Genomic DNA, 26,182 nt, shown 5'->3' with positions numbered 1-26,182 from the left:
CATACGCGTCATAATGGGAAATTCCTGAATAGCAAACCAACAGGAAAAGGCAAGAGTATCATTTACCTAATGAAATATTGGCCGATTCGACGAGGGTTAAACTTGCCTTCGCCCGGCAAAATCCATTACGGTCTGCAGGGAAACCTATTGCAACGTAATCAGGATCGCAAGGCTGTGCACTCAGCAAATGATAAGAGAGTATCTACGCAACAATCAACAGCGCTAGCGTGGGGGACAATTTTCCTGTCTCTACCCCAGGAAATGATGTCATTAAAAATCATGCAGGGTCCTCGCCAATAGCAGTGATCTCTTTAAGACACATGAAAAAAAAAGCGTAATTCGAGGCTTAGGGCTTTTGTAGGTTTACCGGCAAAGTCGACAATTCCGCTTCGGGTCGAAGTCCAAACCAGTTTGTAAATGGGAGCAAAGCATATGTTTGGGACGAAATTATTTTTGGATCTAATTTATGGAGCAAAGGATGGTGGAGAAAACTAGGTAATTTGCCAGAGGCCAGGATCAGGCTAGCACAGGGACAATAAGCACCAAAGCTACAAATGGTTTGGTTTGGCCTTGGCCTTGCCCTGCGCCTATCCCCTTTCAGCCCTGGTAGTGGGTCAACTAGTTCAGAGTGCGCCCTTCATTGGCCACGCTGGTCCGCGTGGGCGATGAGCCCTTTTTCTTTCTGGTCATGTTCAGCCTGATGCCCCACTGTGATGATCTTGGATTGGGGCCGAGCCTCAAGCAAGATTATGATTTATGTTCAGGCGGTAACATAGCCCTCGCAAGCCTGCTAAAGAGGCGTATATAAACTCTCCCACCCTACCCTGTCACTGATTTTCCCTTTATTATCAACCAGGAAAAAAAAATCTATCTTCATACCACTGTTCACCATGCAGTACAAGACTCTTGCTACCCTTCTTTTCGCTACCGCGGCTATTGCTGCTCCCAAGCCGGAAGACCCTACCGTTACCGAACTCGATTCCGACCAGATCCCCTCTGCAATTGAATCACTCCTCATGACTGCCGTTCCCTCAACCTGGATCAACGAGTTCTACACCAATGCGGATTTCCGAATGTCCGAGATCAGCGCAATGCAAAAAGGCGACTATCCTGAATGGGTTACCAGCCTCCCCTCGTCTGCGGAGGCATATGTCACCTCTGAAATCCAAGTAGAGATCTCCGAGTACACCAGCATGACGGCTGCTATGTCCACCGATAATATCTTCACTTTCTCCGGTAGCTCTTCCGGGTCCTCTACTCCCGTCACCATGACCACCAGCGGTACACAGACTACAAGCGGTGCAAGCTCCACCGGATCCTCCTCGGATACCACTTCATCTGGAGCCTCTTCCACGGATGCTGCCTCGTCTGGAGCCTCGTCCTCGGGTGCGTCTTCCTCGGGCGCCGCGACCAGTACCTCCACCGCCGGTGCTGCCGCGGCTACTGGTAATCTGGCCATGAGCTTTGCCGGCGCGGCAGGCATTCTGGGTGTTGCCCTTGCTCTGTGAGATGGATGCGTGGTACGATTTAATGTAAACACTTCGTATTCCCTCTTTCATCTGGTTGAATGACGGATTTTGTTCCGATGTTACGATGTTAATCAATACCTACTACCCACATAACGACTATCGTTGATGCGTGGAAATAATGGCCTGAAATGTATCTCACATATATTTTGGAAAATATCTTCAATCCCTGTAATTAAAGTGCTGCCCATATTCCGTTTTGGCTTAGTGGCTTGAGTGTAAGCCTGCGGGGCCTAGGCCCGTGTCTGTCTCAGCTTATACCAACGTAAATAACCTGAGACCGGAGCAATTTCCTCCGCTTCCATGCTCATTTTTCGGACTGTTCTATCGAAGCAACGACATTTTGCCAATTTCTATGACTTATCTTGGAGGGTTGATCAATGCTGCTAGACGTTGGATTGCTCTAACGCTTTCTGGATTTTTTTCGGGACTAATGTGATAGCACATGCAGCTATCCGGGTGTGGCGTTTTTGCTACTTCTCCCGTACTGTTTGCCTGCAGCATTTTGTATACCCTTAGGTATGTACTATATCGTCCGCATCAAACCCCTGATGGGGTGGCCACCAGCTCGGTCTACTACCTTATTGGACATCTCCAATTTTTTCACTAGAAACGATTCCTCCAATGAATCGAATCCAAAAACACATAAAGTCGTTGGGCTATCTAGTACAGACGTGTGAATAATCCGGTTCAAGCTTGATCCGCCCACAAAGTTAGTAGTCTTGAAAACGATGTTCTCCACCTGGGCATCGCATTTCATATAGGCAGTGTTCATTTTCAAAAGAGAAGCTCACTAGTTGCTGTTTTATCTAGTGAGAGATGAATGAATGTCTGAGATCGTCATCACTATCACTGTTCTGCCAATAAGTTTGCATAATCACTATCTGAGAGAGATGAGGAAAGATGATGAGTATGATACCAGGAAGGACTGGCTATATACACTGAAGGAATCATCCGAGAGCTCACCTGCATCACATTTAAACGGAATCGTGGTCAGCAGGAGGTCTGGGGAATGCAGACGGCAAGCTTATGTCTGTCTTCGACACGTGGATAAACGCTTAAGCAATCACTAATGCTGCTATTTATAGTGTAGATACAAATGCTAGTCAGCCATTTCATTGTATACAGCCATTATGAACGTTAAAGATGGTATTAATATTCTTCTTAGTTGGATCTTGTGAAGCTGGCTAGGTTTCCATAGCTTGATTATAATAATGATGGGGTGCCAGATGACACCGATGCCAACGATTATGATTACCTACAGCAGTCTCAACGGAAGAGGAATAAATCATGCACTACTTGAAAATGTGGCCCATAAAGTTCCCTTGAGGAGAAATACCTCTCACGGACGCTGCAACGACCAGTGACTCAACAACGGCCAGTAAAGCGGAGTTCCCGAACATGGGGTTGGACATTTATTCATTCCGTCGCGTAACCGAGACAAGGATTAGCCGATAAGGTCGGGTGATGAAGTTTTCCGGCGCAAACTCAAAACGAAAGCCGAGAACAAAGCCTCTCCAAGACCGGGAAACACAAAGCACTAGGAGCGAAAAGGACAAAGGGACAGGGGACTAGGAAAATCCAGTACGTAAAAATGACGCTGATTGGTCCAAGACCTTAATCTGCGGGCCGCAAGTGGAGCCCGGGTTGTATGGTGACATGCGCTAGGATAGCTATCATCTCAAGCGTGCAAGCACGCCATTTCTCAAGAGCCTGAGGAACGGCAAGAAGAGGTTAAGATTTTCAGGTGTAGAAAAGTTTAAAGTCCGGCAGACCCTGCCGGACTGACCTCAAGACCTCAACATCCTTTTCGACTTCATCCGAGTCGGCACGTTTGGATTCCTCGCAATGGCGGAACCGATCTCGGTCTCGGCATCCTCCGATGAAGCTCCGGTCCAACATGAGAAACGAGTATGGTACCGGACGACTCTTTTCAATGCGTTTGTTATTGGAGGTGTAGGATTTTTGGCGCCGGGGTTATGGAATGCCATGAATTCACTCGGTGCAGGTGGTGCCGAATCACCATTTCTGATTAATGCAGCCAATGCACTGGTTTTCGGTCTTAGTACGTGCAGTTTTGAACATGGAACTTTTGACAAATATTAATGATTGCGTTCTAGTGGGCATTCTCTGTGTCTTTGGTGGGCCAATTGCGAATCGCATTGGAATGAACTGGACTTTGCTCCTTGGTGCAGTTGGATATCCTATTTATTCGTACGTGACTATCAAAGATGACTTACCAGAGAAACGATCTGACTTCTCCAACAGGGCTGCGCTGTATACAAATAACCGTTATGTGAATACATTTTTGCTCTTTTTATGGTTATAGACAGGCACTAACGATATATCACAGGGCAATGTTTGGTTTGTGTTGGTTGGTGCAGTCGCCTGCGGCTTATCGTAAGTTCCAAGGTTGTTCGATTGAGAAGGAAAAGCCGTTACTGACAGTTATAGAGCGGGTTTGTTTTGGGCTTCTGAGGGTGCGGTTGCACTTGGATATCCGGAGCCTTCCAAGAGAGGCCAATATATGAAGTCAGTTCGATGCTCCGGAAAAAAATGAGCAGCCCGAGGAAAGTAACATCTAACGTCGAATAGCATTTGGCTTTGGTTCCGAACTGGTGGCCCCCTAGTTGGCAGTGCAATTGTTCTTGGACTTAATCAGTAGGTCAAATAGGGCAAGATGGCATCCGTGACAGTCATTGATGAGATTTTAGTTCTGCTGATGCAAAGAGCAAGGGAAAAGTCGGATCTGGTAAGTTGCTCCAGTCGTTGATGTTCAGGATTATTCCTAACAGTGAATGCAGAAACGTACCTCATCTTTGTCGCCTTGCAATGTCTTGCGGTCCCTTTTGCTATTTTTCTCACTCGTCCTGAAAAGGTCCAGCGCAGCGATGGAAGTGTCGTGAAAGTCGTTAAGCAGGAGTCGTGGCGTGCTGAAATGGTTGAGCTCTGGAAAGTTACTCGCCGGAAGGATGTGAGTTCTTGATCGACTCAACTAGTTATAGTAAGCTAACCTTCTATTTAGATTCTGCTCTTGTTGCCAGTATTCTGGGCTGCTTATTTCAACCAGTACACCGGCAGTGAGTTTTTGCAATTCCATTTAATCTGTGATTGAAGCTCATTCAAACAACTAGATTTTGAGACTTACTACTTTGGAGTCCGAGCCCGCGCTCTGATTGGACTAGTCAGTATGTGCTACAGTATCCATGCCAACAAGATATTGCAGAACGGGGACTAATATTTTATCCAGCTTACCTTGCAGGTCTTCTCTCATCCTGGATCATCAGTCGATTCTTGGATTACCAGAAGCTACCTGTCAAGAGCAGAATCATCTACAGGTAAAGCAAACGTTGGATCATGCAAAAAATCAAATGCTGACGATATTCAAGTTTTTATTATGTTATTGTGCTTCACATCACGGCCTGGATTTATGGCTGGGTCGTGCAAGAGCAGTATACCGCCAATGCACCTTCCCTCGACTGGTCCGACAAAGGCTACACGAAAGGAATGTTCGTGATCCTTCTTTGGCGTGAGTTCTTCCTTGTTTTTCACTTTTGATCCACTGCCCCTGACATTGTGAATTCAGAATTCTCTCAGCAGGCTTTGCAGAACTGGCTCTACTACCTGCTCTCAACAATGACCGATAACATCTCGGAACTCTGTAAGTAACATCCCGAAGTATTCGACAGCATGTATCAACTAACGAAATTCAGCTCGTCTATCTGGTATCCTTCGTGGCCAGGAGAGTTTTGCCCAAGCAGTGTCGTACGGAATCAATACTCGCGATTGGTATGGTGGCCGGGTTCCTCTCGCAGTGAACACAATTCTTCTAGGTTCGTAAATCTCCTTGAATTCCCATGCATCTACTTCCAAGCTGACTTTGTTATAGGCATTGCGGTTGTTCCAACTTGGATGGTTATCAAGAGCCATTCCCCAATTGAAAACAGCAAAAACGTGGAAGTGAACAATGAAAGCAAGGATGAAGAAAAGGGTACGCCCAATAACGGCAGTTTGAAGAGCAAGGAAGTCATTGTGACTGGAGAAGAGGTGAAGGCTGAATGAATATTCAGTTCGTAAATAATCTAGAAGGGCTACTATCCGTGAACCGTTCATGGGTACGCATAGCCAAGAATATCTTTTTACTGAAGCCAAACTTATTAGATAAGAGAATTGAATGTAGAAGATTGATATAATATAATGAATACTTCAGGTTTTTAAGAGGAAGATCATGCCACACCTTTGACAAAGCTCAACCAAAAATAATGTTTGATCTGCACCCACCAAATAAAGCTACATATGACATAGCAAAAGGCACAAGTAGGAATAAGGAAGAAGGCCATATCTAGTGGCACCACCTCATTCTCTCATCCATTCCGTCACTTCGCTAAACGCAAGGTGTAGCAGATGAGACAGATTCATCGACCCATCCGGCTGTATCTCCGCGAGTTTGTCGTGTTTCATGACATCCCAGCGTTGGATTGGGATCAGGCGTTCTTCAGCTCTGGCCGGCGCATGCCAGATCTCACATAGTCTGTAATGAACATCCAGAAAACTTGGAGAAGGGCGGGCTTTGTTTTCATGCCCAGGTGCTTTAACAAGCTTGATTATAGTGCCGTTAGGCATATGTAGCGCAAAAACCTTGTCAAACCCTTCGTAAAACTTCACGCGATATTCGTTTGCTTTTTCCTTGATGAACTTCAGTCAGCGTATCAATTACACCGATAAGATACTAAAAGACTCACTGTTGGCGCCAAAGCCACCCGGAAATCGTCGTGAAGGAGGTTATGCAAAGTAATCACATTGTGGAGGTAATTAATCGCCTCAACCTGTACTTTTGCCCGAATTGCAGGGAACATCGTGTAGATCGTTGCGCATTTTGCTGCAGCATCGTGGTAATCCTGGCAAACTTAGTGTGTTATCATGTACAGTCAACTCCCGCTTATAGTATACCCCACCATCCAAAGAAAATTGTGTACAACGAGTGAGAGGTACAATAACTATGTGAGAGGATGACATAATACTCAGAGGTTTCATCTTTGGATATAATATCTTCCTCGAATATAGTCTAAAGATTGATCAAATTATATAATATTATCATTACGAACGTTGTCAATTAGGTACTTCATTATATAGAGCTTTGGTGGCGGTGCTTGGGTGGCCGGCTTGATGCACTTTGGCAGGGGAGTTGTAGAGTATTCAGGCATTGTGATTGGTTGATAGAGCTGACTAGGCGGATGACACAACAAAAATGGGAGTGTACAAAGGTGAGTGTTCTATAAGTGAGTGTTCTATAAGTGAGTGTTCTATAAGTGAGTGTTCTATAAGTGAGTGTTCTATAAGTGAGTGTTCTATAAGTGAGTGTTCTATAAGTGAGTGTTCTATAAGTGAGTGTTCTATAAGTGAGTGTTCTATAAGTGAGTGTTCTATAAGTGAGTGTTCTATAAGCGAGAGTTCTATAACCCGTCGTACCATAAGTGGGAGTTGACTGTAGTAGGATCAAGGTGTATTACATTTGTACCAAGCCCAGCGAGGGAGAATGGATTAATGTGCTGTATTTCAAGGTCTCCATTGAGCCTATCAAATACTCTGAAAGGCTTTGCTGGCGCTGGCGAGCGCGAGAGATCCAACCGTAGCTTGATCCTGAAACCTTTGCAAGACTCCAGCTTGCTGCTGATGCTTTGTGGATTAAAGAAGGCTAGGAAATCCTTGACCGAGCTAGATCTGCGCAAGGCTCTACTACTGCGAAACCTTTAGCAGGCCACGAGTCTTCTTTTTTGTTTTTTGTTTTCAATGTTGAAAGTCAAGGATTGAGTAATAAATGTAAATGAGTATCAATTATAAGTTAATAGAAACTAACATTCATCCACTGATCAAACTCGGTCGTGTTCGTGAGTAATGGATCTGCCGAAGTAACAACAGCCGTATTTGAAAATGACTGGAGACCACCCGGGTACCTTAGATCCGAGCTATTGGAAAATTCGGACATAGACGAAAGGTTCAAAATGGAACCTATACAGGAGAAACGGTCAGCTTCAATGTAAGCCAATGTGGAAGAGAGAAGGAAAGAAACCGGGATTCTATTGGCATTCTTATTACTATTTACCTTCGCACGGTTCCCACGCGGGCTGATCCAAGGAAAACATATCCTCAACGACGGGAATAAATGGATAGACCGAGTTAGGCGTAGCGATTGGAGTCTGATCATTTCCTTGTTCGCCCATCTCCAGAAGCGAGTGCAAGAGCTGAACCACTCGTTGTGCCTCAGGAGACATAGCACTCAAGCGTAGCCAAAGAGGAAAAACGTTCTGTAGCAGGTCATGTATGCTTTTGTCCGTCTTACCACCCAAGGAAACTTCTGGATGGGATTTTATCAACTGAAAATAGTAGCAGAGAATACTGACTCCCAATAGAAAGACAGCCTTTAGACGTGATGACGTGAACATCCAGCGCACTGGGTATAAAAGTCCGTCTCTCTGAGTCTCCTCATCAACTATCTGTTGGAATTCAAGTATTCTAAATGCGGCGTTAATGCATGTCTTTCGTGAATACTCGAATTGTGCTGGGTTGTAACAAGGTGTAAGATACTTCCGATGAAGCCAAATGGTCACACGCTGAATTGCAAGCTGAAGTAGCACTCGATGCATGACAATCTGTGGCAAAAGCATAAATGATTGACTAAGTGGCTGCCAACAGAAAACTGGCGACAGAGAAGCTTCGGCCTCCTTCAATTTCGAGTCGAGGTCTAGGATCTCCGCATAAGGGTGCTCTCGTGTGTCGTTGACAAGATCACTGACAAGCCCGTTCATCTGGTCTATCCTGGTTCTTGCTAGACTGTACAAGACAGGTGTGACCTCAGTTTCGGGGCGCGATTCAGGCAGCTCAGCGGTATTCTCATCGAAATCAGTATCGAATAGATTTCGAGGCTCGGTGGTATCATATTGCTGCAGCTTGAGAAGACGTGGCAGTGCCATCTGGCTAGACAATCGCAAGTCCATCTGCACTATCACTGCCCATACCCGTCGTCGCATCTCTCCAGCAAATGGAGAGATACTGGAGAAGTTTTGTGGATCTCGATGATACCCGAGACTTAGAGCAAGCTGTACAAGTATCCCGTGTACCAACCACAGACCAATCTCTGACTCCCTGGAAAGAAACAGCTCACTAGTTAGATAGTTGATCAATGTTTCTAGCACATAATCTCCACCCCTAGTCCACTGACAGAGCACAAGGGAATGAATGACATTCTCTCGAAACATGTACACGCGCACCCGTGTCTCCGGATCCTCGGAGCCCTCTATTGATTGTTGATACTTCATCGAGAGGGACATGACGCTGAATAAGAGGCCTATCCAAGCTATTGACACTGTGTTTGGCTCCTGCCAAAACTTTTCATACTGGAGAAAAGGGCAAATCAACCATCACATTAGCAAATAAACATAAGGGGCAATTAAACGGGAAAGTTACTGTGGGTGTGAAGTAATTCTCGACATCAATGTCAAAAAGATTGGGGTTGTATGATCCGCACCTCTTTGAGAAAATGCCCGCTATGAATAATTTCCGGAACAACACCTTGGGCGTTGAAGTATCGAGCAACCATACGATCCACTGCAGGCCGAGGGGGTATAGCAGCCATGAGATCGGCCCTTGTTGTCTGAACAGGCTCATAAAGAAGCCGGGGGCCAGGACTCTCCTGTAGCACATAATCATCCGTAGCCAGCAGTCTGGCCTCCTCCTCTTCGTAATGATCCCTCAGCTCTGAGATGCTGTCAAGAACGGCAGCCCAGTGAAAGCTTCCAACATAGTTTGCGCCATGTGAATGGAGACGCATGCTACCATGCTCTGAGGGTGCAGGGGACGTAGCATAGTCTCTATTAGACGCCAAGGAAGCATGTCGTATAGCTGGTACGATATTATCTTCATCGACCGAGGTTAATGGTTTTGTTATCGATACACCTTGTAGCGATGTGTCTGGTGTACCCTGGAAGGAATATGCCAGATCACCTTCTGGGCCATTTGAGCATGTAATCTGTGCTGGTGGGTTGTGCTGTTGTTGTGGGCTCTGCTGTTGCTGTTGCTGCTGAGCTAGAGAGCGCACCAATGACTCGAGCTGCTGGATGCGGTCGCCGACGCTTACTTGGCTCTTATCACGGGGCGCGCCGGAGCGATAAGTGCATGTTGAGCCTATTCCTCGTCCAAGACAGGTCCTGCATGGTAGTTGACGATCACATCGAACTCTGTAAGATGAACAGATGGACTTTGATGAGTTTCAATTTTCTCGGTGATAACTTGGAAAAGCGGCAACTTTAACACGGGGAGTGGACAAGAAAAACCAAGTACTTACTTGCGACTCCGGCAGAAAGTACATGATAGAAGCGGCTTTTCTCGACGGCGATCCCGTAATTGGGGTAGAGAATCTGGTATAGAGGTCCCATTAGGAGGCGTTGAAGATTTGGGGGCTTGAGGATCCATCAACGTCAAGTCGGGCCTTTATTTTCGATCTTGATGATTCAAGAGTGCACAAGTTGAGCTTGGAGAGAAAGAAAGTAAAATGGTTAATCCCCGTGCAAGGGGAAAGCGACGGGGCAATGTCTAACAGAGGTTGCGGAGGAATCGACGGGGCAATGGACGGAGCTAAGCTTCGGGTGGAGATGAGATTCTATGCCAAAGTGGAGCCCGCACCACAAACCACAAACGGAGCAAACCCGGGGCAATATACGATTTTGTTGAAGGTTCGGAATGCCACAATGCTGTTCTTTCTTTTGATATATCCCGAGAAGCCGCACAGCAATTGGAAAATGAAAACAATTGAATCAGCTCGCAAAATACACTACAGTTGAGCCTGCTCGCCTCCCTATTGCAACGACTAGACCACATTGAGATCGCCTGATTATATCAGGCCAGAATCTTGAAACCCTACCAAGAAATTCCTTTAAGCTCGGCTGAGACTGATCGAACCGTCTGCAGTGACGGAATTAATATGGCGGCCACCCAGCCTGGTGCTATCGAAGGGTACCCGGGGCAAAAGGCCCTGACTACTACCAGCAGTAGCTCCGAAAACGATCAAATGTCAGATTCTGCAAAAGATATTGAGAAATGGAACCCAGCAAGCATTTATGCCTCTACTGTGGATCCAAACCTCGTCGACTGGGATGGACCGGATGACCCTGCTAATCCACGAAACTGGTCTCGGGCATTCAAAATGGCCAATATTGTGCTTGTCAGTCTGTCCGTGCTATATTGCAATCTTGCAACCACGATGTTCTCTCCGGCCGCCAAACTCATGCAGAGCGAGTTTGGCTTCAAGAGCGACACAGTTGAAATTCTGACAATCACCATCGCCTCACTTGGCTTTGCGGTGGGTCAGTTCTTTGTGCCACCCCTCTCTGAGGTTTTTGGACGTGTGCCTGTTTATCGCGTGAGCTCAGTGTTGTATCTTGGGTTTACTGCTGGCTGTGCACGGAGTACTCATGTCGCAGAGTTTCTTGTCTTCCGTCTGTGCACTGGCCTCTCTGCTGCGTCGTACATGTCAACAGGAGGCGGTACCGTCGCAGACTTGCTGTCAAAGGAGGAGAGAGGAGGAGCAATGGCTCTATTCACCGCGGGGCCGCTCCTTGGGCCGGTATGTTCTTCATCCAAGACGGTCAAAAAGCACCTTTGATTCAATAGACTAAAACAGCTACTAGGTTCTTGGTCCTATTGTTGGAGGATTTGTGACTGAGAATCTGAGCTGGAGATGGACATTTTATCTCATTCTGATGCTTGTAAGTCATGGAATGCCTCGTCCAGCTTTCCTGTACAAAGGGTAACGATTGGTTCCAGGGCGGTACCGTCACGGTTGCCTCTTTCATATTAATGCGTGAGACAAGCGCCGTCGCCATTCTCAAGGAAAAAGCTACTCGCTTGCACAAAGAGACAAAGAATCCAAAATTGCGTGCAAAGGGCAACAAGCAGATCCCAATCAGCCAACTTATTGCTCACGCCGTGACTCGTCCAGCCACTTTCCTTGTCTTCTCTCCTGTTCTCTTTCTGATCTCTCTTTACATCGCGTTCAATTTCGGTGTGACCATGTTATTGTTTGCGACCTTTCCAACCGTCTTTGAAACCTACTATGGCTGGAGCGTTGGTGTCTCCGGCTTGGCATATGTTGGTGTCGGCATCGGCTGTGCCGTTGGTATATTGATCTTCGCCAATCTCAGTGATCGCTTGCTGCATGCTGAAGGTGGTAATTTCCACGCTGAGCGACGTCTGATCTTGATGATGTGGGTCTCTCCTCTTTTCCCCATCGGCTTATTTCTCTATGGGTGGACAGTCCAGTACCGAGTGCACTGGGTTGTTCCCATCATTGGAACGGCCATTTGTGGACCTGGCGCCGTGGTCATCAATTCCTCCGCGCAAACATATATCATTGATATATTTGGGCCCCAGACGGCCGCATCGGCCATGGGCGCCCTCACGATTCTTCGTAACCTGACGGGAGCATTCCTTCCTCTTGCCGCTCCATCGCTCTATGCCCATCTAGATATGGGTTGGGGAAACAGCGTGCTCGCATTCATTACGATTTGTTTCATCCCAATCCCATTCTTGTTTTACTGGAAGGGAGAGTTTCTGCGTGAGAGGTTTCCAGTCAAGGTCTAAAGAGGAAACGTACTCCAGGGACATGGACCATCTACCAACGTTGGACGTTTTTTTTTTACCTCATCGTACGAGCGTTCATACAGTAGGTATATCGCGGAGTACATCTTCAAGGCCATCCTGTAGCAAGAACCAATACCATTAGCCGATAGCACGAAGATCTAATATAAAATCCCTGACCCTTTTTTATATGCCTATCTGCTCAGTTCGGGCGGTGGCCGGGGCGTAGTGACCAGAGGGAAGGGCAACGTCTGAGCGTGGTATGCTTCCAAACTGGCTGGATGTCTACGATATGTTATCTAAACATGAAACAACGTAGCAGTGCAAAAGGTGAATTAGTGCTTCTTGACCGCTAATCTAGTTGATCTTGAGGAGCTCAACCTCGCTAGCGAATTGTTAATTTCCAAAAACCATCTTTACATCTGAAAAACTTACAAGATGAGGGTGGATCCGGCGGGAATCTTGCCAGCAGCCCTGTAGGAAGAAATATTAGAACGTCATCGTTGATGGACCTCATATGCTTTAGCTCACTTGTCGCCGTATCCATAGTCGCTAATGAGCATGTCAGTAATGGTCCATCTTCAATTTGTCGTTGTTTAATAGGAGTACTCACGGAGTAATAGTCAAGGTGGACTTCTCGCCCACGCTCATCTCCATAACGCCTTCGTCCCAGCCTATGTAAAAAAGGTTAGTGGAGAATTTCTACATACAGGAAGCTCACACAATTTGACCAGTCTACGAGGGTAGACAGGGTTCTACCCCACACCAAACAAAGAGAAAAGCTTACCCTTGATAACCTGTCCGACACCAATCTGAACATTGAGGGGACCACGGCCAGGAGTTCTGGAGCTATCAAACCTATTGGCAATCTTAGCAATCAAACGACTTTACCATAAGCTAAATGACAGTGAGGGTGGCAGCTTACTGCTTGCCCTGGAAACCCTTGCCGGCCTTCTTAGCATCATAGAGCCAGCCGGTGTAGTGGATGGAAACCTTGTCGCCTGAAGCAGGCGAGGGGCCGCTACCGCGGGTGATGATCTTTCTCTGGACACCCATTATGGCTTATAGGTAATAAAAGAACTGAAGGATGGAGGGGTGAAGTTCGGAAGATCAGAATCAACGCTGATTCGTATTTTTTCTCAAAGTGGGGCGGGATCGGGAGGCGACCCACCACTTTTAGGCCCGCCATCAAGTAGAGTACAGTGGGAGATGTTTGGGGGCGCATTGCTCACTGGTCCCGCGCTAAATGGGTTCTTGAGGTCATAGCTGAGCTTTCGACGTGTATAAGGCATCTCGATTGACCCCAACGCTGTTTTTATCTTTCTCTTCGTCAATCCCCCGCATAATTCCTAAGCACATCTCCGTATAACCAACTCTAGCTCATTATGCGGGCGTTTACCTTCGCTGCCACAGCAATTGCTGTTGTCGGCGCACTCTCATCTGCCAGCACTCTCCCCTCAGAGATCGCTGTCATTGGTGAGCCTTCACAAATTCTGAATGTGACCTTCAAAACCTCCTCCCAGCTCGTCGAGGTACAACCCGGTCTTCTGTTGACCGCAAATCGTAACACGCATCTTTTGTCGCACTCTGGCAAGAACACTACTTACATAAAGGATAGAAACCACGAACCCACCTCAGCCAAATTTGAAAAAGTCAGGCTCGGTGATCAAGAAAGGCCAGAAATATGTATTTATGATGGTCGATCCAGACACAAACACCACCGACCCCACCTCCGTCGCCCTCCACACCATTGTGACAAACCTCACTGTTGCCAACGCATCATCTGGAAATATTCTGGCCAAGTACGTTGCGCCCGAGCCCTCCGGCACCGCACCGCACAACTACACGTTCCTCCTCTTCAAACAACCAAGCAACTTCACGGTTGCATCAATCTACGATCCCTACTTTCCCCTAAATTTGTCGGATGTTTGGAACCGCGTCAACTTTCCCCTCCCCCAGTTTCTTAATACCACCGGGCTGGATAAGCCCGTGGCTGCGAACTGGTTTCGAGAGAAATCAGAGAACACCTCTGTAACTACTACGGCCTCTGGTACCGCGACAGCTACTAGTACTAGTGCACAGACTGCTACAAGCAGCTCCGCAGCCAGCGCAGAGCTCTCAAACTGGCAGATTCTGGCACTAGGTACTGTGTTGGGTGGTATTTGGATAGGAATATAATTGCGAACTGAACACTGTTGGCCACGGTGTCAGCTTAACTATTGCTCCCCTGGCAGAGTCGCTTTTTATAGTTGTGAATAACGGGAGACCGAGCGTGCACTCCGGCAATCTCGCTACGGGGGAAGTTAGTTGTTGCCCCCTGTATACAGGTCTGCCCTAGGAACATATGATTGAATTCTAGGCCCCATTTGAACCAAGTTTTCTGTCTTCGTATATGCACGGGCTAAGCTTGTGCCTATGTAGAAGCTCACGCAGCTCATTCATACCAAATGAGCTAGCCAAAGTGCAATTGGATGTCTATATACCCAGAGGTCAGAGACTCTTGTTTCCTGCAAGGTCGTACTGAGAACACACACGTTAATATTCGTTTATAATGCGTGGTTGTGATCTGGATCATGACTTAGCATCCGAGCTGGTGGCGGCCATCGATCGTCGGAGCTGCGCGCTAGCAACATTGAGATTGTAAATTTGTGCCGTTCGTAAGTATCCAAGGGTCTGAGTAGGATAGAACATATCTCGAGGGATTTTTAGGGTTCCGTACTCTTGATTGCATATTTTCACTAGAACAGTATTTCTACCATGCTACCTAAGAATTATGGCTTTGTAGGAAGATATTGCGTCAGAACAGCTCTGAAGGTGCAAGAAGGAACACAACAGATTAGTCACTTCCAAATCTATACTAGGACAAGAAATAGGTAGTTTTAACAGTTAGTTGAAATCCATTGACATCACAAAGAACCCAATCAAGAAAGCAAGCAGGGTCCACGAGTCATCTGGAATTTGTGTTGCAGGCCCTACTGTCTCTATATCATAATTGGAGTATATGATAATAACTGCTATTCTCAATGAATGTTGGAAGGATACAAACCCGGTGCTCGCTATGCGGATGGAAAGATGCCAGGGGGTTAGATGCAATACACACAACCACCGCGTGATTTACAATTACAAGCAACGCAACCCTTTGCCAATATACTTGAGGCCATTATCACTGAGGACTCTTAAAATTGTGACTCTCTGTCTGGATGGTTAGGCAGTAAATTCGAATCATTCGTTTAGTTGAGCCCCGGTAGAAGAAGCACGGAAACACGGAATCTTTCCGACATAAAACTTCGCTAACCTCCTTTAGGTGAAAAAAAGCGACAAACATGCAACCGATTGCCTCCATTTCTATAAAACTTGCGAGCTATTTCTGGTTTGCAATTTCCATCACAATTTTATGATGTGTATAAGATAAATGAGGGATCCATGCCTTCACATCCCAAGTTTAAGAAGCTATCAATTTATCCACCATGCCCCAATCAAAGGAAGGCTTTCTATGGTCCCCGCACAAGACTGTAGATGGCTTAGAAACAGATGCCGTCACTCAAAGCTCCCCGAATATCAAATCTGTCTACGACGCTATAGTAATCGGAACCGGGTTCGCAGGTCTAATCGCAGCCCGCAATCTCTCCCAAGACCCTCATACCAGTGTCCTGCTAGTCGAAGCACGAGACCGAATCGGTGGTCGAACATGGACAGCAAAGGCATTCGGTGAAGAGTTCGAAATGGGTGGAACCTGGGTACACTGGAGCCAGCCCCATCTCTACCATGAGCTACACCGATACGGTCTGCACCATTATCTAAAGACATCGGCCGGAAGCTCGGCGGCGGAGAAACAGTATTTCAATTCTGGTGTTGAAGGGATCAGAGAGATCAATCCAGAGGAAGGTGCTGCGATTTTGGAGAGAGTTGCAGCAGAGTTCTTCAATATCGATGGACTGAGTAGTCGAGAACTTATGCCATTTCCGCATGAGCCTTTTCGGAAACCGGGGCTTTGGTCGAACTATGATTATTTGACTGTTAAGCAGCGGCTGGATCAGTTGACTGAATTCTCGTCATTTGAGAAGGACTTGTTCGAGTCCAATGTGAGTACTTTTGGCAGTGCGCCCGGTGCTGAGACAGGATTCACTGAGGCTCTTCGATGGTATGCGCTTGGCGGTCACAGTATGGCTGGCGTGTATGAGCGAGCGGGGATATATAAGATTGGGCATGGGGGTATGACGTCTTTTGCTCGAGCTGTTTTGGACGAGTTTAAGGGCGACATAGTCATGAATACCGTTGTGGAGCAGGTTGATGAAGGGCGGAATGGGGTGACGCTTCATGTAAGCGGTGGCAGGAAACTCCATGGAAAAGCTATCATATCGACTATTCCACTGTAAGTAGCAAGATTTTGCTATTGAGTGGGCGAATGCTGATGGTACATAGGAATTGTTTGAAAAATATCACGTTCAATCCACCTCTTAGTCCCCTTCGACGTGAGGCCATTGCCTCCGGACATATCAACAAAGGTGCTAAGATTCATTTTCGACTTGGTGCGACAGAATCGGGCTGGTTTGCAACAAGTCATGCCTCTGGAGGGTCACCTTTTCTTTTCGCTTTTTCGGATCACAATGGGAACCAGCCCTCTGGCCCTGAAGGGACATGGTGTATTGGCTTTGGGTACAATGGCCACCTGACAGATAAAAGAGAAAGCAGCCATATCATCAAAGAGTTCCAGGAAAATATCAAACCACAAGCGACGATTCAGGCATACCTCACTCATGATTGGATGAATGATCCTTTTGCGAAGGGTACATGGTGTTGCTGGGGCCCGAATCATTTCAGCAAGTATGTGCAGGAATTGCAGAAGCCGCATGGAAAGGTCGTCTTTGCGAGTGCAGATTGGGCAGATGGGTGGAGGGGATTTGTGGATGGTGCAATTGAGAGTGGGCAGAAGTCTGCAAATGATGTCAAGGCACTGATTGCTAGTGCCAGTCCCATAATTAAACTTTAAACTTTCGAAATCACATCAATCACTTGTCAAGTTTTATCAGATTTAAATAAAGAAATCGAAACCGAGGTTGATTGCATAAGCATGTATTCATCAGCACCACCGAGTCTACTTGAGTACTAAAACAGTTACGGCCATGGCAAGGTAGATGCAAAAGAAGGGTATTGACAAGAAATATATGAAAGATAGGCCGCATAAATCACGTGGACTAGTCCAAAGCCTAAGAAGTTTCTTGAACTTCAGGCCCCGACGCGGTATTTCCCTCATCCACGGCCTTGCCCCAGGCCCTGTCGAAGGCAGATTCAGACGTAGGCTCTTTAGATGGTACTGGTGTCGTCTCCTCGGCCACTGGGGCTTCATTAGTCTCCTCAGCGATCTCAATAACCCGCTCTTCCTGATCAATCAGAACGGGAGCGCTCTGGGCCAGATCGACAGATCCAGCCTCGGTCTCATCCACTACCACTTCTGAGAACATGGCAGAAGAATTCGGGTCCATAGAATCCATACCCTTAGAAGCCCCTGGTTGCCGACTAGCACCGGGAAGCTCGAGGTCGAAATTCGAGCTATATATGACAGCGGAAAAGGCCTCGAGCTCTCGAACGTTCTTGTCCATTACGTCGAGATAATCGTTAGGGCCCATGGGTCCCTGACCAATCACATGAGCTTGACGGGCCATCACGGCGAGCAAGTTGGCAAGTTTGGTCTTGCGCTCGGAAACGACGGGGGGGATGACGGTGGCCATGGAGTCAAAGGATTGTGGCGCAGTCTCTGGTGCCGGAGTCGAAGCCTTGAAAGCCTCGTTGGCACATTTCACGTCAACTAGGGTGGAGAATCCTTCATTCAGAAGGAGAGTCAGGACAAAGGAGAAGGACGGAGAGTCGATGAGGTCGGCTGTCTCATCCAAAAGAAGGCGCAGCTTTGAAGCAGTCTCCGAGGAGGATGGGTCAGCCACTCCCTCGACACCGGATTCACGAAGTACGTAATCTTCGTCCTCCGTTGGCGGCAGCAAGCAGGATAACCATTTCTTGGATCTAAGTTTGGCATGTCAGTAACGCAATCATAATTGAGACAATGAGGAAATATCCATTACCGACGGTCTTCCTCCGTATTCCCTTCAATCTTTCTCCGGATCTGCAGAGTCAATTCTGACAGTTTGGACAAACTGATATCCTCACGCGGGTTCAGAGGACCGAATGCCTCCTCCACAGCGGGCTGGACCCGCTCCATAAGCGTCTTCCATCCACGGTGGAGCAGCCACCAACTGAACGCAAGATAGCGTCGGTTGGTCGCAATATCATCTCCAAGGGTTTGTGTGAGATCATAGTCATGGTCTTCAAGGCTGATCGTCGAGTCGGCAGGGGGGTTGGCCAGAGAAATGACGCTTGAGAGATAGTTGCGGCGGCCGAGGAGATTGAGCTGGATGCGAGTGAAGATGTTGAGAAGGGAGAGGATATAGATCATTGTAAAGGATCGAGTCACAGCTGCAGTAAAAGAAGAGTTAGCCAGATGAATACCATTGTATAGGGCCCTGGGTCGAAAATACATGTGATCTTGACCTCATTCCATAGCTGTGTCTTGTTCCGTTTCACGCGGGGTTGTCCATCCGAGTCGGCCGGCTCTCCGAGCTGACTCGTATGCACATAGCCCTCGCTCTGGAAACTCGAAAGACTCTTTGTATCATCTCCTGGCAGGCTTGGTGAAACCGAGCTCATGTCCGAGCCCGTAGCTTCCCCCGCATTGAGTCGTGCTAGCCTCTCCGCCCGCTTCTTCTGTAGCTCCTTGGTCAGTTCCTCCACAGGCAATGCATCGACAATATTCTCTGTAGCTGTTGGCAGCAATGCAATGACGGTATAGGCGCAATCGGTTTGATTCTGTTCAAATCGCCGGCGTAGGCTAAAGTGGAGACTGTTAGCCAGCGGGCATCGGGAACAGGATGGATCCAGTCACAAGCTCGCGTGTCCGGGCGACAGGGCAAGCAGAATTGGGAACCTAGACCAGGACTCACTTTTCTTTGGCAATCCTATCACTGCTCATACGCTCTCGCGCCTCTGAGATCTTGGAAATAACATATTGGCCGGCCAGGTAACCAGCACCCAGCACTCCAGCCCCGATCGCGAGACCTTTGCGATTGCGCTTTAACCAGCGCCTCGCGCCACCGATCATGTTGTAGATGTTCGGAGATACTCTCTCTTTTCCGTCTGTCGTGGATTTTGTGGATTTTGAGATGATCTCTGTTGTGTAGAAGTTGAGGTTGGGCAGATCCAAGTGGGAGGTTGACCTTCGGGCGCTGATCGCGGTGGCCGGGGACCATCCCCAGCCGGCCTCGGCTAGTGTGCCAGGTTCTGTGGGGAGACCCCAACTATGATACTAGAGCACATCAAGTTATGATGATGACACGATACTCCTTTTCATCTGGAATCAACTGAAGAGAATAAATTCATCCTCCAAATCATCTTCAACGTAATATGTTTGGAGGATGACTTTAGCTTCCCCGGATTCGGTATGGCCGCACCATAACATGTGTTCCTCCTTCATTTCTGCCAAGACATCTAAGCCGTTGCTAACTTGCATGGCTAGATCTTGTGTTTACCTTCACGTGTCATATCCTACAATATCACAAAAACCTCAGGAACAACAATTGGATCATTTCCGAGTTTAAATAATGGGGGTCATGAACATATCAGAGCCCCAGCACTGCAGGCATCTACTTCTCACACTTTTCCAAAATCCACTGCCGGGCTTCATGTCAACCTCTTTAATACGTACATAATTGTAGACCGGGATGCAGAAGAACCATGAGCGTTATGTCTATCAATCTTGAAGGCCGCATCGAAAACGAAGAGGGCATGGTACGACCTCGGGAGTAGAGAGTATCAAGCTTTAGTCTCAGAAACATCTCCGAGGACAACAACCGCAAACTTTGGTCGGTCCAAAAACAGCTCTTCATCCGCCTTAATCTGAGACGCAGCCTCAGGCTCACGAACCTTCTGAGCAAAGACACGGAAAGCATCCTCATTAGTGAACGTCAGCTCCGCATACGCATCAAAGTCGAATTCCGATTGCTGGCCAACGAGTACAACAGCCGGGGTGGTGGCATTGGAAGAGGTAGCGCCCTCAGGTGCCACTTCGACAGTTTGGCGAAACGTATAGGTGCGTTTATGGGAGAGCGGGAAGTCATCGCCAGTAAGGCGCTTGAGAAGGTCGACATGGGCCTCGTAGTGCTTCTTGAAGTCCTCGGTAGACATACCGGGCTTGCGGTAGGCGTGAGCTAGTATCCTGAAGGGCATTGTGAAGGGTTTAGGCAGAGAGTGGCTATTGAGTCTTCGCTTTTAATGGTCTTGGGGATGTGACGGGATCAACAAGGCGCTGCTTACGTTCCCCTCACTTTATATAGTGAGCTAGTTGACTACTTGGGTTAGTAAACTACTTCAATGGCGTTATGTAATCCAGGTTTTGGGGGCTAAAGCGTTGCCTAAAGAAAAGGCGAGATTGATAATATGAGAGGCTGGTACACTAGAACAGCCTTGTGGCATATTTCACAACTTTTATTGGCTTTGTAGCTGTTGTCACTTGAAGCAGGGATATGTTCAAAGCTGCCCAATTCGAGCTGTCACAGTCAACCAGTAGGAAAAGCTGCCGTTAATAATAGTTGATCAAGGTAGTGGTTCAAGGGGAGCGGTGCTTCCATACGGAAATACAAGCTTCCATCATCCATTCTTCTGAGCGGCAAAAACCGCGCTTGTAGAGACTACACTTCGGATCATCTGAGCTAGGGACTCGGGAGACTTAAGTGTTAGTATTTATGATGCCGAAGACGAAACTGTTGGTTTGGTGAAGGAGGCCCTGTATTGGGAATAAGAAAGATTGGGAACGTGAGGGATTGGGATGAGGGCTTCTTTAGCACGGGGGTAGGAATGTTATTCTTGGAGACGATAACGGGAATCAGGAACAAAAATCGGAAGGGCTCCACTCGAAACGCCTTCCTGATTCGGAGATATCGTGCCATCCACATTATTGTTGTGAAATAAATCTGGTTGATGTGTAGCCAGTGAACATGGTGCCATTTGCCTCTAAATGGCACATATGGGAGAACTCAACATCTTGGTGAATGAAGCGACTTACAAATTTGTACCATTCGGTGTCAAAGTATTCTCTTGTTATCAGTGAATGGTAAGCAAGATCCATCTCAAGGATTGCTGACTGGTATATAACAACTACTGCTCGTTTACTCTTTTGGGGAAGTATCTTCAGTATACTGAGGGAGGACGCCGAAGAATTAAATAACGAAACAACTTGGATCATGAGGATGTGAAGAATAATGAGAACATTTCTAACTATAGAGCTCACTTGCACTTTTCTACGAACAGTTCCTATCAGTGATGATGAAGGTGCGTGGTACGCACGATCTGGATGGGGTACTGGATAGTCCATACGATGCCCACAGTACTGCGATTAAAGACCTGCTAGGCTTCAAGTACCATGTAGTCAGCAATATAACCAGTGAGGTGATTCAACACAGGAGATATTTTTAGAACCTTATAGGGGATCTTGGATCCAGGCAAGTTGATGTGTTTGGCATCTAGTGGAATTCAAAACTCCATACGAAGAGCGCCAAGACGGGAAGAATGGTTCCAAAGATACCTTGAAACCATCATATTCAAGAAATATCCAGTACAAAGGAAATAAACGTGGAGCACAACACAGTCGCAAGCAGCGAATGACCCACTTTCCTGATGAACCATCGTTATTACGCAACCGACAAAGGGCCGCCCGCCCAGGGACCAATGATAAGCTTGATAAGCGTCATTCGGCCCAGTCCGATGGAAACCGCCCCGATCCTCACTGTCACCAGCATCACCCCAAACCAAGACCTAAACCCCTCCATGACACTCACCAAATCCTCAAAGGCTCCCAAAGCAGTACAATAAATCGTGCGCCCACGTACTCCACCCAAATCACCTCGCGTTCCGGCACAAAACCCCAAACAGCAGCTCTGGGTCCGTTCCACCGCGGGCGGGGATGGAGCCCCGCAAAACCCCTCCAGAGTACTTCCTGGAGATATTCGCCGACACCACAACAGTGCGCGATGTGCTAAAAGGTATGTGGCTACACAGTTATCCACGGGAATCCCCAATGGCTATTGCGGAAATTTCCTGCTCGTTCTCAAGGTCGCCACTGACTTTTGCCCCTCGCTCAGGCGTCCTGAACCTCATCTTCTTCCACCGCTACTTCCCGTCTATTCGACCCGTGACCTTCGATGTACTGGACTTTACACTACCTGCGATCAATGATGCGGACTTGGAGACGTTGATTGAATCTCGCGTTAGTGCCCTTGTGCGGCAGCACCTGTCCTCCGCTGCAGGCGGAGAAGATGGGAAAGTAGGCGCCGGAGGGGGTGTACGTGGTCGGATAGCGGTGGAATTTTATGAGAAGAAGAGGCGCCGGTCAGGGCTTTGGTTTGGTGGGTTAGCTGGGAAGGGAGAGGAGGAGGTATGTTGGGAGATTTGGACGTTGGATGTGACGATTGCAACGCCGCGGACGGATTCCGGTGAGTTTTTTACCAGTAGCAGAGAGTGTTTAGAGTTGCTGCGATGGCATTTGGATGCGCGGGCTCTGTCGGAACGCAGTTGGGGATGATCGCTTGCTAATCTGTTCTTTTTTGGGGGGCATTTAGAACGAGCCAAGGTCCGGAAGGCCATGGGCAATATGCTTCAGAAAGCTGCGTTGAAGATCCTTGCTGTTGTGAATCGGGACAAGGACCATATTCCGCCCATCACGACTAGTGATTCCAATCCCTTCCCTTATCGCATTGTTGTTAACCCGCGGACCGATGGTTGGGGTAACCGCATTGGGTTGTATTAACATGGCCGAACTGGGAGGGAGATTAGCGACGCCATCGGAGCTGCACACTTGTGTTTGGTCCAGGGCGATATGATTTCACGTTAGAAGAGGTGTTCGGCGTTTGGCGGGCAAGTCCCTTGCGGGAAGTCACTTTTTGGACTGGCGTCTTGGAATTTTGTGTTTCTTTCCAGTGGAATTATTCGATCAGAGCAAGGCAATTGAAAGCCCGCTCCATATGGAAAATGTAGAGGTGGAAAAAATCAGTGTAAGAAATGCATATCATGCTGTTTCCGTATACCTGGAAGCGAGCGGGGCGACAGAGTCAAAACGCTACAGACAAGCTCTACCATTCAAGATATGTAATTCAAATCAACACAAAACCAACACAGTATCCCAATTCCCCGCTAGCCCCCAATACATCCCCGGGCTCGGCTCCTTCCCTCCTTTCACCTTGACTCTATTGTCATCAGGACTCAAATTGCAATTCATTCGCATCGAGACTTCATCCTCGAGCATCACGTCGTTAACAATACCCGACCGGTCAGGGAGAATCGACAAACCCGCGGCCTATATCCAAGCTACAGCCTCGGGTGTACATGATATCGAGACGATTCTCAGCATGGATTCGTTATGGAATCTTTTAGGACGAGTGGGTCTTGGAAGCAGCCTCGGCCTGGGCACGGAGGTTGGCGGAGGTGCCATTGCTGGAGAAGAAGCGGCCAACCAGAGGCTGAAGGACAGAGTGGAAGACAACTTGGGCACCGCTGTAGAATTGGTTAGTTCACTTGAATTTGAAGTTTAGTATGTGATTTTCATTTCGAAGACTTACTTGGTCTGGGGAAGAGCCATCCACAGCACAAGGACGAACTTGAAGATGTAGTAGAAGGCTAGTTCGAAATCAGTATAGCTCAACTTGTGCGATAACTTGTTTGCACGTACGGAACCAGTAAGCGGCGCTAATAGCACTCTCGAGGGTGGTCAGGAAAGCAAAGACGACCCAGTACTATCGAGGGACATGTTAGATTATTGGTCTTGCGGAATATCACGTGGCACTCGACAAGGACAGAAGATGCTGTCTCGTGCCAGGAACACTATGGCAATATGATAGCGAGTTGGGGTCATGGGAACATACAGTCAACCACTATAGAAAATCGAAAGTTAGCGAGACAATTCATAGGAAAATAGGCAGGAGATGAGAGGAAAGCTTACCTGAGTGTCATCCGCGGTACCCGAGGTGAACAGGGCCTGGAGGGAGTAGTAACCAGGCAGGACGAAACCAGCAACGTTGACGAGGAACTCGCCAGCGATGTTGAAGAACACAAGGAAGAAGTAGACACCGACCAGACCCAGGATGGCATAGACCTTAGGGACGGAAGTCTGTCTCTCCAGGTTGTTCAGGACAGGGTACTTGGACAGCTATCAAAGACGTCAGCCAAGGGGACATAGCTCCAGAAAAAAAAAATAAGACAATGATGGAAGGTAGCACAAGTAGATGTGTGCTGTGCTGTTAGATCCCGTTGCCCTCCCGATCGCACTATCGTGAGGGCACAGAAATCATGCAGCCAAAAATGGGGCTAGAGCTGGCGAGGCACCAACGAAACACACAATGAGCTAGAAACGCACCTCCTTGTCGAGCTGGGCGATAGCGTGCTGGGCACGGTCTTGGAAGGAAGCCATTTTGTGAGATGAGCTTAAAATTTCAGAATATGTTTTTCGAGAAGCAGAGAGATTGCAATGGGAGCGAGGGATGAGTGAGAATGCATTTGGTCGAGCTGGCGCTTCCCGCTGCTGTGACCGTGCGGTAATCACGTGATTTCATGACGTACTCGGTCCGCGATCAGATGCGAGCGCCATGTGAATCAACTGCAGTGGAGTGATCCGTCCTGTGGGTATTTACCCCTCGCATGATAGAATGCCATCGATAGGAACAAAAGTCCCGACTTGTCTAATTTGGTAGGATTTCATGCGAGCTATCTGTAGAGCACTGTATTCACAAAACCCCCTAGAATAACCCTATCATCAAACGATAAGCCCTCTTGCATGTTAGGTCATTCAGACTAAATCAAGTACGGTTACTAAAGATACAGGTTTTTTTTTCCCGGTCTCTAAGAGCACAAAATCATTACCCGTTATCGTAAACCTAGCACGATGACGACGGTTTGATGATATGATCTTGTGCGTCCTTACTAGAAATGTGAAACCAACCCCGGACAGCCAAGCTCCGGGAAATTATTCTTATCCACATCCATAGATACATCCGTGAACCTATTCCACCCAGTCCATTACTCATCGATGGATCAATCTAGCCCAAGCTAATACAGAGTATAATTTGGCTATAGCATGAATCTAACGGTTCTTTATCCGTCATACAGTCTTTGGAGCTCGCAAAATAATTCGAGCCTATCATGTTCAAGGAATCTCATGCCAATGGCACAAAGTACATCATCACGTAATCCATGTATAGGGCACGTTGATACATAACTACGGATAAATGCTCGCTAATGCGCACCCTATATATCGCCTTAGCCTCACAATAGCCTAATAACCAGGAATCGACCAGGAGTGATATCTATAGATTGAATTCATTGGATCTACCTCCTGTAGGGGCTCAGGTATTCAAGTCGCCCCAAATTCCACTGTCTGGAGCCCAGCCACCCCCCAATTAGGCTATTTGCTATTCTGCTGTCCTTAGTGTAGTCCAATTTTGAAGAATTCGTAGTATATAAGTCGCCATAAAATTAGGTGAAGAGCATTGTGGAGTTGACGGTCTGGACTCACCGCCAGGAACAGATGATGTGATTCGAGACAAACCAGGGGGTTCAACAAGCACCGATTGGACTCGACATGCATATTCATGTTCATACCACATTGCTTTTTTAAGTCCTTACTAACATCTGTGAAGAATTAGATATCATTTTCCGGTTCCTTATTTGGCTTGCAGAACGGTAAGAGAGAAAAAAAGCCCCTAAACTCCGCGGCCCGCACACAACACCCACTTTCCCAAACAACCTCGTCCCCCCATTTTTGAACCGCTCAGCCTCAATCAATCCTCCACCACACTGACCTCTGGTGGAAAGAACCGATACCGAATCCCATCGAACGGCCCGTGCGTCAATACCACTCCTTGATCCATTGGGACTCCGATGTAACCGATTCCCTCTGCTCTTCCCTATCGGCCCCCAAGGGAGCTGGACAC

General features: G+C 47.6%; 12 protein-coding genes across 12 annotated transcripts; 6 read left to right on the top strand and 6 right to left on the bottom strand.

Moving 5' to 3' along the window:
* Positions 1-890: 890 nt before the first annotated feature.
* Positions 891-1,508, top strand: N7484_003676 (uncharacterized protein; the record flags this gene model as incomplete). The annotated part of the gene is made up of 1 exon (XM_057114096.1): positions 891-1,508. One exon carries the CDS (start codon positions 891-893, stop codon positions 1,506-1,508), a length of 618 nt encoding a protein of 205 aa, XP_056974236.1.
* Positions 1,509-3,374: 1,866 nt separating this feature from the next.
* On the top strand, positions 3,375-5,588 carry N7484_003675 (uncharacterized protein; the record flags this gene model as incomplete). The annotated part of the gene is made up of 15 exons (XM_057114095.1): positions 3,375-3,591; positions 3,647-3,740; positions 3,795-3,822; positions 3,880-3,926; positions 3,981-4,058; positions 4,122-4,187; positions 4,241-4,278; positions 4,331-4,500; positions 4,552-4,606; positions 4,661-4,714; positions 4,777-4,864; positions 4,916-5,055; positions 5,113-5,187; positions 5,240-5,359; positions 5,416-5,588. The coding sequence occupies 15 exons, from the start codon at positions 3,375-3,377 to the stop codon at positions 5,586-5,588; spliced, it is 1,443 nt and encodes a 480-aa protein (XP_056974235.1).
* A 294-nt stretch (positions 5,589-5,882) lies between these two features.
* Positions 5,883-6,730, bottom strand: N7484_003674 (uncharacterized protein; the record flags this gene model as incomplete). Its single annotated transcript, XM_057114094.1, has 3 exons — positions 5,883-6,212; positions 6,269-6,424; positions 6,632-6,730. 3 exons carry the CDS (start codon positions 6,728-6,730, stop codon positions 5,883-5,885), a joined length of 585 nt encoding a protein of 194 aa, XP_056974234.1.
* Positions 6,731-7,368: 638 nt separating this feature from the next.
* On the bottom strand, positions 7,369-9,958 carry N7484_003673 (fungal specific transcription factor domain-containing protein; the record flags this gene model as incomplete). Its single annotated transcript, XM_057114093.1, has 4 exons — positions 7,369-7,535; positions 7,630-8,920; positions 9,052-9,608; positions 9,868-9,958. 4 exons carry the CDS (start codon positions 9,956-9,958, stop codon positions 7,369-7,371), a joined length of 2,106 nt encoding a protein of 701 aa, XP_056974233.1.
* Positions 9,959-10,422: 464 nt separating this feature from the next.
* Positions 10,423-12,161, top strand: N7484_003672 (MFS transporter; the record flags this gene model as incomplete). The annotated part of the gene is made up of 3 exons (XM_057114092.1): positions 10,423-11,145; positions 11,210-11,287; positions 11,346-12,161. Coding segments are annotated over 3 exons (1,617 nt in total), but the record flags the coding sequence as incomplete, so codon positions are not given.
* Positions 12,162-12,515: 354 nt separating this feature from the next.
* Positions 12,516-13,214, bottom strand: N7484_003671 (FKBP-type peptidyl-prolyl cis-trans isomerase; the record flags this gene model as incomplete). The annotated part of the gene is made up of 6 exons (XM_057114091.1): positions 12,516-12,543; positions 12,594-12,632; positions 12,690-12,710; positions 12,772-12,832; positions 12,946-13,016; positions 13,084-13,214. The coding sequence occupies 6 exons, from the start codon at positions 13,212-13,214 to the stop codon at positions 12,516-12,518; spliced, it is 351 nt and encodes a 116-aa protein (XP_056974231.1).
* Positions 13,215-13,543: 329 nt separating this feature from the next.
* N7484_003670 (mitochondrial 54S ribosomal protein mL38) lies at positions 13,544-14,300 on the top strand (the record flags this gene model as incomplete). The annotated part of the gene is made up of 2 exons (XM_057114090.1): positions 13,544-13,721; positions 13,777-14,300. Coding segments are annotated over 2 exons (702 nt in total), but the record flags the coding sequence as incomplete, so codon positions are not given.
* Positions 14,301-15,625: 1,325 nt separating this feature from the next.
* N7484_003669 (flavin monoamine oxidase family protein) lies at positions 15,626-17,148 on the top strand (the record flags this gene model as incomplete). Its single annotated transcript, XM_057114089.1, has 2 exons — positions 15,626-16,530; positions 16,581-17,148. The coding sequence occupies 2 exons, from the start codon at positions 15,626-15,628 to the stop codon at positions 17,146-17,148; spliced, it is 1,473 nt and encodes a 490-aa protein (XP_056974229.1).
* A 217-nt stretch (positions 17,149-17,365) lies between these two features.
* N7484_003668 (peroxisomal biogenesis factor 3) lies at positions 17,366-19,308 on the bottom strand (the record flags this gene model as incomplete). The annotated part of the gene is made up of 4 exons (XM_057114088.1): positions 17,366-18,176; positions 18,236-18,626; positions 18,689-19,038; positions 19,151-19,308. 4 exons carry the CDS (start codon positions 19,306-19,308, stop codon positions 17,366-17,368), a joined length of 1,710 nt encoding a protein of 569 aa, XP_056974228.1.
* A 710-nt stretch (positions 19,309-20,018) lies between these two features.
* N7484_003667 (EthD domain-containing protein) lies at positions 20,019-20,432 on the bottom strand (the record flags this gene model as incomplete). The annotated part of the gene is made up of 1 exon (XM_057114087.1): positions 20,019-20,432. The coding sequence occupies one exon, from the start codon at positions 20,430-20,432 to the stop codon at positions 20,019-20,021; it is 414 nt and encodes a 137-aa protein (XP_056974227.1).
* Positions 20,433-22,164: 1,732 nt separating this feature from the next.
* On the top strand, positions 22,165-23,007 carry N7484_003666 (autophagy-related protein 101; the record flags this gene model as incomplete). Its single annotated transcript, XM_057114086.1, has 3 exons — positions 22,165-22,243; positions 22,343-22,693; positions 22,820-23,007. 3 exons carry the CDS (start codon positions 22,165-22,167, stop codon positions 23,005-23,007), a joined length of 618 nt encoding a protein of 205 aa, XP_056974226.1.
* Positions 23,008-23,626: 619 nt separating this feature from the next.
* On the bottom strand, positions 23,627-24,663 carry yop1 (putative membrane biogenesis protein (Yop1); the record flags this gene model as incomplete). Its single annotated transcript, XM_057114085.1, has 6 exons — positions 23,627-23,750; positions 23,816-23,873; positions 23,926-23,989; positions 24,119-24,127; positions 24,196-24,402; positions 24,610-24,663. 6 exons carry the CDS (start codon positions 24,661-24,663, stop codon positions 23,627-23,629), a joined length of 516 nt encoding a protein of 171 aa, XP_056974225.1.
* Positions 24,664-26,182: the final 1,519 nt, after the last annotated feature.

Source organism: Penicillium longicatenatum, assembly GCF_028827895.1.
Source record: "Penicillium longicatenatum strain IBT 33135 chromosome Unknown contig_2_segment0_segment0, whole genome shotgun sequence".
Classification (NCBI taxonomy): Eukaryota; Fungi; Ascomycota; class Eurotiomycetes; order Eurotiales; family Aspergillaceae; genus Penicillium; species Penicillium longicatenatum.
Note: the sequence above shows the minus strand (reverse complement) of the source record. Positions and strands in the feature narration are given on the sequence as shown.